Genomic DNA, 16,773 nt, shown 5'->3' with positions numbered 1-16,773 from the left:
TTTGAACGCAATACGGACATCCGTCGAGGTTGTATAGTTGTATCAAGGCGCCGTAGCAAACGCGTCCCATTGTTCATCGTTACAGACGAATATAAGTTGAGAGAGGAAAGTCATGATGCTTTCAATTTTATACATACACATTTTTGGGCGAAATGAGAGACGACGTTTCTCCATTTGCGACGTTGCAGACTTCCTTAGAAATTTAATTTTTTTTTCGAGAAGCTGGTTACCGTGAAACTTAAATTCTCCATGATTTTTGAACTCAATACGGACATCTGTTGAGGTTGAATTGTTGTATCAAGGAGCTGTGGCAAACGCGTCTAGCTAGTGTTTCCCACTACCGACGAATACAAGGTGCGAGGGGACAACAAAATTGGGGGGGGGGGTTAGTTTGAGGGTCTAAAATTCCCTCAATTTTATGGATACATATCGATGGGCTAAATGAGAGATGACGTTTCTCTGTTTGCGACGGTGCAGACTTCCGGAGTAAGTTTCATTTTTCCTCGGATCATTCGTGAACTAATAACGTAAAACTTTCGTATTTTTTACCGTTTTCAATGATTTACTCTTTTATCGCTACTTGTGAGCCTCAATAAACTTTTTAAGCATTTTAGACCCGAAAATTGTACTTCTTGGGTCATGTTACCAAAGATTATCTTGGTTGTAGCTGAATCGGTGAACTTTAGATTTTGACCTCGAAATGTTAGCCCATGCAACCCCGATCGATATTTCTAGATATTGAAGAGAAGAAAAAAGAGATTCGTTTCGCCTTCAACTACGTTGGAGACGAAGATTTACTTGTTAATAGTCCGAAGTTCATCGCGACTTAGAAAGCCGAGATACGGGTGTTTTTAACAGTTTTTAAAAGTTCAGTCGCATGGATTCTGATCGTGCGGTTCAGCGGAATAGTGGAACTTTCTGGACCTGAAAATTGAACTCTTCGGGTATTTTTACATGGGACTAACTTTGTTTCAGTATGATCGGTAGGTTTTCGATTTTGACCTCGAAATAGTCCATGTAACCCTTGTCGACTTTTCTGTCCAATTTTATGTAGTTCGAGGCGTAGATTTGATCGCGCTTGGCCCTCGGGCTTTGCGCGGCTTCCTCAGCCTGAGATTGAATAGTTGCATCAAAGCGTTGTCACCAATGCGTCCATCAATCAACCAGCTTCCGCCTTCAACTAATGCACCGGGAGTCAAAACGCCTTCAATTCATTGAATGCCACACGGGCATCCGTCGAGTCCGGAAAACATCTGGAAAACTTGTATTTTTTGGGGGAGCATATGATACTATTTTCAATTCTAAGGGGGTCAGGCCCCCTGGAATCCCCCTTTGTTTGTTCATGGCAAGGGAGTTGAATCATGAGCCATTGAAGTCGAGGATGCCCAGACTGGAGGCTCTTAGCATCTGACGACGGAAGAAAGTGAAACGCAGTTACTAAAAATATCCTTCTGCACTGAAAATCTTGAAAGTAGATAGAAATTTTCCAAGAAGTATACTTCTTTGAAAATTTAAGAAGAATTCTACAGTGCCCCAGCGTGTTTTTGAAAATTTATTCACCTTTTGCGAAATTTTTAGGGTAAATTTTTCACTTTTTCTTACGAAACAAGGGTTGCATGTGAATTCAGAGTGGTTTTTTGCGGGCAGCACGAGCCCCCTCCGGGGCCCGGGCCCCGGTACCAGGGACCCAGTATCCCTCCCTTTGTGGCGGGCCTGTACCGAAACATTTGGGTTAGTAACCTAACTAATTGGGCTGCTACCGCAATTAATTGGAAATGTTTAAGTTGAGACCTAACCTCTCCCTATTTTTTCCGTGATTAATTAGGGCAGTTTTGGGACCCACCGTTTGGGTTCCCTCAACTGTACGATTTTTTGCTCATTGAAGGTTTATCTTTTACAGAATTCATCATGATTTGGTAATTTTGGCCTCTTTTATTCGGATCTAATATTGGCCTAAACATGCGTCTGAAGGAGCACTCTTAACTGATTCTCCCTCTTCAGTAACGGCTATTTGATTGGTTGAGTGCTGGGAGGTAGTCTTATTTTAAGGGTTAAGTCAGGGGCATTATTAACCATCTGGGTTGCGCAATGTCCAAGATTTCAGTCTAAAAAAAAGATTTTGCGTATATTTTCGCTCTTCCTCTTCACTTTGTGTCACTGGACACGGCTCCTAACGTTCTCAATCCGCTAATGGTTAGCACTTACTTTGATGAAATTGCGAGCAACGGAGAAGAACATGAGGACGTGGAGGCCCCAGCTGGGGAGACGAGAGAGCAGAACGAGTAGGTGAATCCATGCCAAGAGGACTGCAAAGGAATTGGCGTGTTTTTGGGCCTCCTCGTAACCCCAGCCCAGGTCGGACGAAGCCAGGGTGAGAGCCGTCAAGGCCAGGACACTCCACTTGAGCCACGACTCGAAGTCAGACCAGTAATACTTCTCTTGCTGACTCGCGTGTAACAGCTCCTGCAAGGAAAAAAATCGTGTAATTATTTTTGGCATGAGTCTCTCTAAGTTAACTTAACCCTCTATGGCATAGCGTTACAAATTCGTAACAGCGTAATTTTGAGGTTTTAAAAATTGAATCTTTCCTCTGCGGCATGATTTTGCAAATTTTCATTGGTTTTTTTTTCTTTGTGAATAACCGATTCCCAAAAATTCAAAATTTTGAAAGAAAATTTGGTACTCTATGTTTTTAAGCAAGCTACAAGATAGATTAATGTACATTATTAAATCCAAAATTAATTCATGCCATGGAGGGTTAACTTATAACCCTCTGAAATGGAGTCTTGCAGTGATGGAGCGTGCATGGTTGATAAATCAATCTCAAAGTGAGTTTTTACCCAAAACTACATTTTTTAAACGGATGGCTGGAGTTTATAAGAGACGTCCTGTAACATTCGTTCTCAAATTAGTTTAATTGAACTGCTGATAGGTCGTGATGTCGTGATTCGCTCGAACTGAGTGGTTTTTTTTTTTTTTTTTCATTGGTTAAAATACATAGGGAGCTACGCAGTATCAACCTTAATTGGACGTATTTCTACCAAACAGACCTATGTGCAGGTGAGAAATATGGGGTGTGCTCGTTTAAGATGCATAAGAAGCAATGTAAAAGTGGGCGTGATTCCTTTTGAAGAATTGGAAAAAGCGGGATATTACATTCTATCAAACAGACCTATGTGCCAACTGAATGCGGGACTCATGAGCCGCGGGCATGGGACGAGAGCGTTGTGGACAGGGCTCATGAGTTAAAGCGCTCCGACGACGATTACCTCCTCGCGAGTCGGATGATTCATCATTGCCGCTGACGTCACTGGCGCTTTATTATTCTCATTCACTCTTACGGCCAGAGAACTAACGGACACACCCCATATTTCTCACCCCCACATAGGTCTGTTTGATAGAAATACGTCCAATTTTAGCTTAACAGGTATGCTCTGAGTCCCTGTTTACCATGGGCGAGACTAGGAACTTTCCGTGACCGGGGGGCGGGGGACTCCGGCCCACCCAATAACTCTCTGAATATACTTTTAAACTTTTAACTAAGGTTACCAGCGGGTGTAGAAGGGCGAGGCTAAGAGCATGAAAAGTATGCTGTTTTAGCATCCAGGATGTCAAAAAGTGTGTCTGTTGATTCCTAAGATGCTACCTTGATTGCCTTCCAGAGTTAACTTTGCATTCCTAGTGAATGCAAATTTAGTTGCGTGGGTAATCAAGGCAGCATCTTGGCATCACCAGACACATTTTTGACATCCTATGTGCTAAAACAGCATATTATTTTTTTCAGTGAGGGTTGATCGGACCTTGACTATGATAGCAGGGAAGGTGAGGAAGAGGAAGAACTGGCAGACGGCATCGGCAACGGCGGCGGCGAAGAATCCCTTCTGGGCCTCGGGCGAGCGATGGAGGTGGAGGAGCATGGAGCGGGCAGTGAGCGAGACGGTGAAAAGGGTGTTGACCAGGGCGAAGCACAGGAAGATCCCGCACAGCTTCTTCCACTTGAAGTGCAGGAACGTCTCGACGAGAGGGTGCGGAAGGGCGCTCTCCTTCAGGGGCTTGTCGCCCGCGTTCAGGATACTCGTCAACACCCGCATTTGCCGACCTGCATAACCAAGGGCAACGTAAGGAAATGTGAAGACCTCAAAATTTTCCAAATGGAGATGTTGCATGTGTGAGGAATTTGCGATTTGACAATTGATTCTCATGTAAAAGTTCGCGAGAGACACGATGGTGCCACTGGTTTTCTCTGAAATTATCTCCCAAGCTCAAAAACAGCTCTCAACTTGAGGCCAAAATGGAGGGGACATCCCACGCTATCCTGAGAGTCCACCTCTATATCAAAACAAACTCTCCATGCATAGATAGGGAGCAAATACATATTGACAGGGCTGCCACTTCATTTGGGGACTCTAACTGAAAACACGGCATCCCTGCTAATGTATTCGCACCCTATCTTTGGCATGGAGAGTTTGTCTTGATGTAGACGTGGACTCTCAGGATAGCGTGGGATATCCCCTCCATTTTGGCCTTGGGCCCATTTTGAGCTTGGGAGATGATTTCAGAGAAAACCAGTGGCACCATCGTGTTTCTCGCGAACTTTTACATAAGAATCAACAGTCAAATCGCAAATTCCTCACTCATGCAACATCTCCATTTTTCTCGATAAAATATTAACACTCTAAGAAAATGTATGAGTGCTATCCCCCGAAATTTTCAGAATCACAAGAATAAATTGAGAGTGGAATTCTCTGAACAATCCAAGAGGAAAAGATTCGCAAGTCTACCGGAAAATGTATATTTTATCAGATAAAATGTGGCAACGTCCGCATATATTCATACGGTTTTTATGTTAAGCACGGCAGATTAGAGCCTTTTTTGAAAATCTGTTCACGCGAGTCGAGTGGAGTTTACATAATTTTGTTCTCTTGTCTCCGCCGAACTATTTTGCGCAGCAACTTGTTGCTATCAGTCGCACTAACGACCTCCACAAGTGTTGCGAACTTTATGGCAGGAATAATTTATTTTGGCATTAAAAAAGGCGAAAGCAATGGGAGAGGACGTACCACCGGTGGTGCCGGGGCAGAGAATGTCGTAATGGAGCTTGACGATGCATCGTGCATGATTCAGTGGGTACCCGTTCACAGTGATGGCCGAATCCAAAAGTTGGTTGACGAGCTTCACCGGTTGCGGCAAACACCACAGTAGGATTTCGATGGCAGTTCTATCGGTTCCTTCGTTGTCTTTGACCATCTCTGCTAAATTTCCGCCGCTGCAAAAGACACGTGGAAGTTACTGTCTGTAGTGATGGTGTTGATATAATCGGATCTTTTTCTGTAGGTCGTAGGCTCATAGCCAAAACAGGATTTCTCAACAATACGCAGGCGAATATTTGAATTTTGAAGGCCTCATAAGTTTTGTATCCTTGTAAAACACAATTTACATTCCAAAAGAAAATTCTGCACTTTTTTCAAGTAAAAAAAGGAAATGGACGATTTTACCAATTTTCCTAAACTAATAAAAAAAAAATGCCACTTAATCTTTTTGAAAATTAATATTCAATCATGTTTTGAAAACATTCCGTAGATGGAAAAAGTCTTATTTTGACGAATAGCACACGATCCTGCAGTCTGGCGGTTAATTTTTGTATCACCCTATGTATTCACCTCCAATCATATCCGTATCTTATTTTGACTTATAGGACACGCTCCGGTTTATTTTTAGACCACCCTGTAGTTTCACCCCGAAACATATCCATCATATGACCAGTGCTCACCCGATAATGATTTCCTTAACGCAATTGCGGTGTCCGAACCTGGCGGCGATGTGGAGTGGGTACCATCGATTAGTGTTGTAACAACCGACAAGGTTCTTGTCGTGCTCGACGAGGGCTTTGACGACGCTGGCGTGACCTTTGCGCGACGCCAAGTGCAGCGCAGTCCCGCCGAAGTAAGGCACGTCACTGGCCTTTGCGTAGACGTCCGCCTCGTGTTGCAGCAGACATTTGACGCAATCCGTGTAGCCTCGCAAAGCCGCGGCGTGTAGTGGAGTCGTCCCTGAAAACGGTAATTCAGGATTCCGTGAAAGGTCTAAGAAAATACATGAGGATTGCGCAAAAAAGGTACAAGGATCGCGCGAAAAAGACACAAGGATTGCGCGAATCGAAACATTAACATCTGCTACATGAATGCGCGAATTTAAACTGAAGTTAATTTAAGGTAGAAGTTTGGCAAAACAGGAAACAGTTGGAAAATAAACGAACTGTTATGTTAACGCCAGGTAGTTTAGGTTAGTTTGTTGACAAGTCATCGATGATAAATGAAAAGAAAAGTGAAAAAAATGAAGTGAAAAGATTGAATAGTGGTCGTGGGTACAAAGAACTTTCTTATTTTTTCTCGGAAAAAAAATTAATCGGGAGAAACGAGGCAACGTTGGAATGCACCTACGGTGTCGAAACACAACATAGGTCTTTTAAGCTATATAATTCGATGCCGCGATTATTCTAACTCAAGTTCGAATAATAGCGCTAAACACAGTGCGGCCGGCGTTAAATGTATATTAGCGCCTGCAAGACTTCAGGAAAACTTCACGCATTGCGCCAAACAGTGCGGTCTGCGTCAAGCCCATATCAGCGCCTACGAGACTGTATGAATACTTCTCGCATTGCGCCAAACGCAGTGCTGTCGGTTAGTTGGCGTGAAGCGCACCTACAACACTGTAGGAATGCTGTAGGGCTGCTTGTTGTCATTTTTGACTCGAGCTCCAGTTTTTACCATAATTGAAGGGAAAATATGTATCCTCGTTGTAACGATTTAGAAAGTGGGATGATATTTATTTACTTATTATTTTTTTAAATTTTTTTTTGCATTAAAAAGAAAAAGAACGAACGAAAATATCGTGTCGCAATTTTTGATAATTTCATTTGAGATCATTTAGGTGAACGGAGAATTTGCAAGAGTCAGAAATTTGTATCCGTATGTAAATTTGTATGTAATCCGCATAACCGTGTTTTCATGTAAAAAATTAATTTGCCCGATTGAATTTGGCAATATTTGATGTGGCTTGGTTCCTCTCTGCTTAACCCGGTACAAATCTAACTCTCACTCAAATGTACCGCGTGATGTGACCGAAGTCACCGAAAAACTCGAACACTTCGGCCCGAGCGAAATTATATTCAGTATTTACCCACCTGTTATAGTTTCTCTTGTATTGACAAGGCTTTTGGACTTGTGTTCATCTTGTGATAGAAGAAATTCGAGAACGGCACTTGATCCTTGTTGTGTTGCCAGATGCAGAACCGTGACGTTACTTGGAAGAGTGACAAGAGTATCAGCGTTATGGTTCAGAAGAGCCTCCACAGAATCCGTGTCTCCACTGATCACCGAAATCATTAGGGCTGTGTGGTGGGTCTTGTTTTTGGCGTCAATGATCTGTGTCAATATAGCAGAATAGTAGAATAGCAGATAGTAAAGTAGTGTTGAGCGCGTTAAATATTAGTATCGTAATTAATTAGGGATATAGCGCCGTGTCTAATTTCCTGTCATCCTCTTACAGGTTTTGGCGAGGAAAATTGAGGCATGGTCATTTTTAGAGTTTATGGGGGTTTTTTATGTTTTCACATAGACCTTCCAACTTTTCAATATTTTGAGACTAAAAATCCGTCAAAGTACAAACTCTCATTGTGTTTCCCGTTCAAAAATGCTCCTCGTGTTTCTTCAACCGTCCAAATTATGAAAACTTTTTATTTTATGAAATGCTGCATATTTTGAGATAAACTTGCATTCAAGGACCAGAGAAACGTATTTATGATCGTATGAAGCAAATTTTTTTACAAAATTCTTTCCCACACGATTAAAGAACTATTTTGTCCACAGTCAGCAAAATAATCAGAATTTCAGTCTAAGTAAGAATATTTGGAGTGAGTTTTGCAAAAAGGAACCAAGAGCATTGCAATGTCACTGAGAATGTGCAACTAATTTTGTCTTGGAAAAAACACCTGATCACCTGTAAACAGTTCCTATTTACACCTCAAAAACTGTAAATGTAAGACAAAAATGACCGTGCAAATTTCATATTTTTGCAACATTGAAATGCTCTTGGTTCCTTTTTGCAAAATGCAATCCATATGACCATTTGCCTAGAAATTTAATAAAATGTCTGATTTAACCATTTGCCTGCGACAAATATAATTTTTGAATGGATTATTGATGTAATACCAGACGTACCGCTTTGGCCTCCACGACGGTGAGGAGCTCGTTGATGAGCTTGGCGTTTCCCTTTTGGGCCGCTAGATGGAGCACAGTGTTCGCGTCATGCGAAGTCGTGACAACCAGGTCCGCCCCCGCTTCGAGGAGGAGACTCACGCCGCTGGCCCATTCTTGGAGCACCGCCATGTGGAGAGGAGTCAGCCCTTTGGCGTTTTTCAAATTGATTAATCTCTGGCGTCGTCCCTCGCCACTCAACAGGATTTTCAGAACCTCCAAACTGCCCTCTTGAACGGCCAGATGAATGGGAGCTAGGCCATCCTCGTTCAAAATCGTCGCATCGAAGTCGTTCTCTAGTAAGATTCTCACCTGTGCACAATTAAGAAATCATTGCTGCAAAAACAAAATGTAATCATTCGGAGGTGGAGTTCATAGCACCGTGACAAATCATGGAGAAATGGACCGAGTTAAGCAGAAAGGAAGCAAGCCACATCATCATTGCCAAATTAATGGGCAATTGAATTTTTTACATGAAAACGGTTGTGCGGATTTTTGTACGAATTTTAGTTAATTTACTGCCCAGTGCGGGGTAAATTCCTCAAAATTTTCAAAGGAATCCGCTCGAACGTTCTCTAGTAAAACATTAAATTGCCCGGTTAAATTTTGCAATAGCTGATGTAGCTTGGTTCCTCTCTGCTAAACGCGCGGTCCAAATATAGGGACTTGTAAACCTGCGGCGTTTGACTGATGTCAGTCTTGATCTGTGTCAGGTTAATGCTCACCGAGACTGATTATAATCTGATCAATGGTTGCTCTGAGATCAGTCCTCATGAGTACTGAGTTGAAATCAAAAGTGTTTGCACTGATGTTAGTCTTCTGCGGCACTGACTAAGGTGTTATTTGCTACTGACATCAGTGTTAGATCTGTCCCAAAGGCAAGTGCCACTTGTCGATAAAGTTTGACTAATTTTGATTAATTTTAATAATTTGACATCCACGTACGAACATTTGGTCGTATCCTTGACAATAGTCAATTTATAACGGATTTTGAGACATATTCTGTGTAATTTTTTTAACCTTTGTCGAAAATATTGAGTTTGGTTCATAATAATGAGAATGCATCTAAACGCTATACGTTAGGTATATATATTTTTTGTAATTGAAACTAATTGGACCTGTTTTCGGAACGTCAGCCTTCAAGAGAGCCCTGGTAGAGAATGCAACTGGTGCAAGTGCTCACTATACTGTACCCGAAAATCCTCTCAGAACGAGGCGACAATCCCCAATTTTTATCCAAAGAAGTCTTTTTTCTTGAGATTCTACAGAATCACAAGTTCTTAGAGCATGTATCAAATTTGTATATGCTTCCAAACAACAAAAGAATACATAGAGTATATAGAGACGTAATAGGGATGGAGGAGCTGGCCCCATTTTAAGCATTTTCCAGTCAATGAATTCCATGACTTCTGTGCGGTGCCCGGTCACCATTTCGATACATAATAGATTGTTTTCAGTGCATGGATACGCTGCCATCATGTAAACAAAGAGGTCATGAATTATCACTTATTATTCATCGTCATTTTGGGTCGAAAGTGTATCGAAAATCAGACCGAATCTCGGCGCACACCTGGCTCGGAACTCGTCGACCGGAACATGACCTCAGCTTACTTCATTACTTTACGACTGTACGTACTCTACGGATGAATCCCACGTGCCAAAATTAAATTCAAAATTGTTCTACGAGCCACCGCTGATCAGTTTTTTGAATCTCTGTCGAGACTGGAATTTTTGTGCTCCCAATATTTTACGCGAGGGGAACGTATTCATTTCATACGGATTCCTAAATTAAGGTGCTTGGAAGACAAGGCGTGCGAGTGCAGTTTTCGCTATTTCGAGAAATACCTACGTGTTTGAAGTTTCAAAATCACATAGACCCTTATGGCGGAAAGAAAGTTCATACTGATTTTTTGATGCTTAAGTACTGAAATTTAGGAGCTTCTTTTTCACAGAATGTGCATTAAGACTAGTTTTACTTGACATCATTAATAACTCAATTTTTTCAAAATCTGCACTTATGCGCCTTGTCCTCCAAGCCCCTCAATTAATGAACCGCTAGTTTTGCTTTTCCGGTGAAATTTTGGCCGCTTGGTACGTGTTATTTAACTGGAAAGAGCTCGAAGAATTTGAGGATGAATATTCGTACCACTGAAAGGTTGCCTTTGAGCACTGCTGTGTGGAGCGGCGTCATTTTCTTACTCTTGAGGAACGTCTCGAGTTCCTCGTTGGTCTCGCCGTCGAGCTGGGCCCCGCTCATGATGAACATGTTGATAATGTTTCGCATCATGTCGTTCGTTTCCTCCGGTGGATCTTCCAGGTCGATGTGCGAGCCGCGCCGGGACCTCGAGTCACTCAAATACGATCTGGCCGCTGAAATCAAATCATAATTTGCATGGGTCTGTTGAACGTTGCACGCGAGAGATACAACTAGAGTCTCTTCATAGAGAGAGTTGAGACAGCGCGGCTTGTGGATATCACAAACGGGAATAAAGATTAGACAAATTGGACTTTTTGGTCTGTGAAAATATATGAGGATTGCGCGAAAAAGTTACAAGGATTGCGCGAATCGCGGAACATTAACATCTGCTACAGGAACGCGCGAATATAAAATGAAGTTAATTTAAGGTATAGAAGTTTGGCAGAACAGGAAACAGTTGGAAAATAAACGCACTGTTATGTTAACGGTAGTTTAGGTTAGTTTGTTGACAAGTAATCGATGATAAATGAAGTGAAAAGATTGAATAATGGTCGTGGGAATGAGGAACTTTCCGAAATTTTCTCGGAAAAATATTTAATTGGGAAAAACGAGGCAACGTTGGAATGCACGTACGGCGTCGAAACACAGTATGGCCTTTTCAGCCCTGTTATTTGATGCCGCGATTATTCTAACTCGCGTTCGAATAATCGCGCTAAACATAGTGCGGCCGGCGTTAAATGTATATTAGCGCCTGCAAGACTTCAGGAAAACTTCACGCATTGCGCCAAACTCAAACAGTGCGGTCTGCGTCAAGCCTATATTAGCACCTACAAGACTGCATGAATACTTCGCGCGTTGCACCAGACGCAGTGCAGTCGGTCAGTTCGTGTGAAACGCATATTAGCGCATACAAGACTGTAGGAATGCTATAAGGCTGCGTGTTGTCATTTTTCACTTCCTGCTCCAGTTTTTACTATAATGGAGAATTTGCAAGGGTCTGAATTTTGATGAATTTCCTGTTTAAGTGGAATCCTCTGAGTGAACTGAACACGAAGATACCCTTGATTCATAAATTGAGCAATTATTAGAGGAGATATGACAAAATAACCGATTCTGCTAAAATACATGTGTTTAAATGGGAAATGCCGCCAGATGACGTCACAAGGCGGCACATTTTCTCACTTTTAAATCAATTTTTCTCCAATTTCCCATGTCAGAAAAAAATTATGAAAAATATTGCGAACTCAGCTCATTAGGCACTTTCAGATGAAGCAATAAAAAAATTGCGTGCAAATTCTCCATTGAAGGGAAAATATGTACCCTCGTCGTAACGATTTAGAAAGTGGGATGATATTCAATTTTTCTTTTTTTTTTGGTTGCATTAAAAAGAAATAGAACGAATTGGACCTTCGCTGTAATCTTTGATCAACCCATTCTCAAATTCCTGTCTCCGTCCTCACTCTGATGCCGCAATCATACGCTGAATGTAGGAGCTGAATATGGCTTGAATGTGGAAGTCATCGGCCCGATGCCTGAATTTTAAGCGCAAAATTCAGCAACGATTCTCAGGGACCATCGGATAATGTCGGATTTGTCTGAACTATTCGAATAGATTTGATACACATCTAGATGAAAATAACTCGAATTTGCGAGATATCAGCTGCTGAGCGATGACTCTTGACTTCTATATTCAGCTGCCAAATTCAGCGTGTGATTTCGGCATTATTTTATTTTTGTTTCTCGCCATACCTCCTACTCTTCGGTCCATTCCAGTTTATAATCTTTGCAATTGGTAAAACTGTAATCTTTATTCCCGTTTGTGACACTGCGAAGGCCTACAATACGGGAACCAATCAGAAATAAATTTGCATTGTCTTCACTCTCAGTATATGGGGACACTAGGTATGTCTATATAACCCGTGGGTACACTCAAAAACAAGTGTGGGAAGAGTGACTTACCGGCCGAGTTGTGGATCATGGAGCCATGTAATATAGTTCGTGGAGCCATACTTATAGGTTCACGACCAATAAAGTATGGCTCAGAAAGCCATACTGCAGACGGTAAGACACTTTGGTTAGAAATTATGGATCTCCGAGCCATTTTTTATGGGTCTCAGAGTCATACCTTTTTTTGAGTGTAAGGCTTCCATGACAGGAGTTTTTTTTTTTTTTTTTTTTTTTTTTTTTTTTTTTTTTTAAGCGCTCAGCCGATAGGCAGCGCTTTTTTATTTCGACTTGCCTCTAGAGTACTAGTATACTAGTGCTAATTCGTTTAAATGGCGCACCAGCTAATCGATGTGTAGGCTTTTGGGGGGGGGGGGGGGTCCAGTTTTAAAATAGATAAAGCTGTGAAAACCGTGTTTTACGCTTTTAACGTAATGCGCAGGTAGTTTCGGTCGTTCGTCTATAAGAAAATTTCTTAGCGGTAGAGTAATTCTTATCGAAATTGATCGTTGAACTCAAATGAAGCCTAAAAAAACGCGCCTGATGAGCTCAACGGTGACTATCATTTTCGGGAAACGAAAAATCGCGTTTACGGTTTCCTTGGTAACCTTTGTTTGCTATCAGCTGATGTTTTATTTCCATTACCCAGCCAAGTCGACGGAGTTTATACTTCCTTTCTTCACTAAATACATTGACTAAAACCTGAGCGCTTTTCTAATACGACAGTAAGAACTTTCCCGCTTGTTTTTTTTTTTATTTATTTATTTTTTTTTTTTTTGTGCACTTGACACCAAACCATGGCGTAATATTGGCTGTAGCGTTGAGCTGAACGAGCATCACCTACCTTCGTCGTCGCTAGGAATGCCTCTGGACTGGACGAAGTGGTGAGTGGAGCGGAGGAGTCTGGGGGCGGCGTCGTCGTCGGAGTCGTCGCCGAGGGGGACCCGTGCCCACTGGTCGCGGGCGCAGTACTCCCGTTCCTCGGGGCCCGAGAGCTCCCCGACGACGTCCATCGGGGTCAGGTCCCTGGCGTCCCGGGCCGTCGTGCTCGCCCCCGCCTTGAAGAGGAACTTGACGCAGTAGCACTTGGCCCGCTGCGACGCCACGTGAAGCGCCGTCGCGCCCAGCTGCATCGCTGACATCTGCCCAGGAAAACGAGGATCATGAGATAAACACAGGCCTAAAAAAATTGGTATGAAGGACCAGTTGTAAAGAAGAGGTATCGACAAGGGTCATTTTTGGGCTCACTCTAAATATCCTCAACTCTATGTTATTTTGCTCATTGAAGGTCTGCATCGGCGGTGAAACTACCGGACCATGAAACTCGTTTGCAGTGTTGAAAGCGCTCTCTGGCGCTCTGCGACACCTAGCCGCCAAAGTCCTCTATCCTCCCAAAACCCCTCGGGGAATTAGCACACCCTTATTTCATTGGTGTGATGTGGTGGATTGGTTTTGAATTATTTGCGAATTTTACCTATCCGTGGTAGCTCTGTCCCAATTACAGCGAATAATTATGGAATCTTACGACACAAATGAACCTCAAGCTTTAATGAGCAAACGAACAACAAATTTTTATCACATATGAGTGTCAACTTGATAGGAGACGTCCTCTTGTTCTTCCTCCCTGAGTGTCTGATTAAATCTGATATCTCAACTCATGCCTACAGTTCTGCTAACACGATAAATCAATTAAGCTTTTCATAAATTTACAGCAAAGTCTCGAGGTTCGCATCAAGCAGAGGGAAGAATCTCAACACCTTAAAATCGATTTTACATAAATACATCTAAAACCAGGCGATTTGGCGAAAAATTAAAAATGCTGTCTTTTAAAAGAATGTAATAATACAAAAAACTGCCAAGTACTAGAAGAAATGTAATTATCGGTTGAAAATTAATATTTTTCACCGCCTCATAGTACTTATTTTGCCAAACATTATTTTTGGAGATAATTTTTTCACAGAGGTTGGCGCCATAAAATTGCAGTGTTTCTGGGTCAAAGCCACTAAAAAAACCGCGGAAAATCTGAATCGCGGAGAATCGGAGCGCGAAGAATCGAGAACCTACGATAATTTCTTCATCCATAATTGCTTTGAATTCCGTTTACTCTGCAATTTTTTTTTATTTATTTTTTTTTATTTATAAGATTATGCGTCAACCAAGGTGGTTTCTAAAATTTGTGCGCAGACACCACAATCCTCAGAGAGCTCTGCTGTAATACTCAGTGATGGCATATTATAAAAAAAAAAAGCTAGCGGGTACTTGGTACTAACCGTCTGATTGATCGAACAATGATAATGGTCCCAGGAATCCAATGACGTGGCTTGAAGATCCTCGCATTTCGGTGGTTCTACTTTGACGTCAACGTCACCTTTGACGAGGATTTCGAGGACGCTCAAGTGCCCGCGCCAGGCTGCCAGGTGAATGGGGTGTCGACCTTTGAAATCGCTCTTAGGTTTGGCCCCGGCGGACAGCAAATGCTGCAGAATGGCCGTGTGTCCCAAGTGGGCGGCGATATGGCTCGCGGAAACACCCGAGTCGCGGCAGACCGTGTTCACATTCGCGCCTTCGTCTAAAGCCCTATAAGAGAAACCATCATAAGAGTGAATTCGTTTTTTAAAACAGGAAAGCAATATGCCTAAAAATGAACCGACACATTTCCTGGTCAAAAATCGACAAAGTTAAATTAAGTTTTAGCAAGGTGGAGAAATAGTAATGGGTCCACTATTGAATTTAATCCAATTAAATTTTTTAAAAATTTAATTTTGACTCTAATTTTAATTTTTGGAATTTCTTGGCTTTGTTTTCCCCGCGAAATGGTGTGGACCCAGCACCATTTCTCCACCTTGTTATACACAGCTCGGACCACTTCTTAGTGTGTTTTTTTTTTTTTTTCCATTTAAATTAATTTATATACCCTAAATGCTGCATAATACGCAAGCGCTCTGATTTCATCGCTCTTCTGATGTAAGGGGGTATCTCAATTTTCACGAGAACCCATGTTCTCCGTGCTTTTTGCGGTCCATGTGGAAATAGAGGGACGCCCTTACGTTAGAGGAACGACAATTTGTGGCTGATTATATAGGATATAAAAGATTTTATAGGATTATAAAAAATCCGATTATAGCTAAGTTATTGGTAATGCTTACCAACCGTATGGGAAAGGTTGCAGCTCCAAAACGCTGTAAATGAATGGTACAAACTCCTCACAGTTCTCTTCCAATAGTAATATTTTAAGGGTATGATATATTTTTGGCCTTAACTTATATAATATTTCAATAACTATTTTATATACACCCCCAGGGTTTTATTAAGGATTTTCTAACGATCGAGACTCTACTGCACCACTAAGTATCCACTCGTGACAAGATTGTTTCAGACGCCACACAGTGGATCGAGTTGGCGAGAGTGGTCGGACACGATTTTTTTTACTAAAACAGCAAACTTAGTTGTTAATTTTGTGAAATTTTAAAGTTTGAGGAGTGCCTTCTGAGGTGATTTTTACGAGAAAATCAATGAAACCACTTCTAAGACCTCCACGTTTTGTAATAATACTACATGGAGTTACGAGCTTTTAAAGTTCCCTAATTTTGTCCGACTTCTCCGATTAACTCGTTCTGTCGTGCGCCGTGACGTCACCTTTGTATTTCCTGGATTTCATCGACGGATCCGACTGATGTCATAATCTCTTTCAAAGCTGTGAATAAGAATCGATACCGATGATCCGGAATAGCCCACATTGGTGCATGACGTAATCATCGGAGCCACCGAGAGAGTGAAGTGATTTGAGTGTACCTTTTGACAGCGGGGAGGAGGCCTTTGATGGAGGCGTCTAGGAGTTCTGTGTTAAGGCGTTGTTGTCGTCGGTCCATCCGCCCCTGGACGCTGTCCACCGAGATTTGTGGCATGGTCGTCCGTGGCCTTGGCACTTGGAGTCCCTCGGTCACCACCACCGAGTTCAAAGCCGCCTCCTCATCCTCCGTCCGGACTGGCTGGTAACCGACTTTGTTTGACATTCCTGCTCAGGTTGGTGGAAGAATAATGAAAAACTTAATAATTTATTTCCCTCGTAGTCCGACTTTTAATTGTTTAGGAGGAAAGTTGGCTTTTTTTCTTAATCAGTTCTTGAGCGGTGGGTATTCGCAAAAAAAAAAAAATTAACTTGATTAATTACAAATTAAGAAGTAGGGGCCCCCTCCTCCCCTCCCACCTCCGTCATCTTATGGAAGTACTAGATCAAACCCCTGTGTTCGGTAATGGGTATGGCTTCAGACTTTAAAAACTTTTGGTTGAAAGAGAAACAACGCGTTTTTCAACTCAGGGCTATGATTTTTGGAATTGACGGTCGAATGAAAAATATGTAGTTTTCATGCCTTCCTC

General features: G+C 42.1%; 1 protein-coding gene across 1 annotated transcript in view; it reads right to left on the bottom strand.

Moving 5' to 3' along the window:
* The window catches only part of LOC109038983 (transient receptor potential cation channel subfamily A member 1), a 29,534-nt gene that overhangs the window by 10,175 nt on the left and 2,586 nt on the right, over nt 1-16,773 (bottom strand). The window contains exons 2-11 of the mRNA XM_072299533.1: nt 16,189-16,411; nt 14,667-14,973; nt 13,241-13,538; nt 10,402-10,625; nt 8,220-8,567; nt 7,184-7,424; nt 5,771-6,050; nt 5,061-5,266; nt 3,801-4,099; nt 2,206-2,463 (exon numbers count right to left, since the gene is read on the bottom strand). Of these exons, the coding sequence (XP_072155634.1) occupies nt 2,206-2,463; nt 3,801-4,099; nt 5,061-5,266; nt 5,771-6,050; nt 7,184-7,424; nt 8,220-8,567; nt 10,402-10,625; nt 13,241-13,538; nt 14,667-14,973; nt 16,189-16,409 (2,682 nt within the window). The 5' untranslated portion in view covers nt 16,410-16,411. The remainder of the gene's footprint in view (nt 1-2,205; nt 2,464-3,800; nt 4,100-5,060; nt 5,267-5,770; nt 6,051-7,183; nt 7,425-8,219; nt 8,568-10,401; nt 10,626-13,240; nt 13,539-14,666; nt 14,974-16,188; nt 16,412-16,773) is intronic.

The sequence above is a fragment of the Bemisia tabaci genome, chromosome 4, assembly GCF_918797505.1.
Source record: "Bemisia tabaci chromosome 4, PGI_BMITA_v3".
Classification (NCBI taxonomy): Eukaryota; Metazoa; Arthropoda; class Insecta; order Hemiptera; family Aleyrodidae; genus Bemisia; species Bemisia tabaci.
Note: the sequence above shows the minus strand (reverse complement) of the source record. Positions and strands in the feature narration are given on the sequence as shown.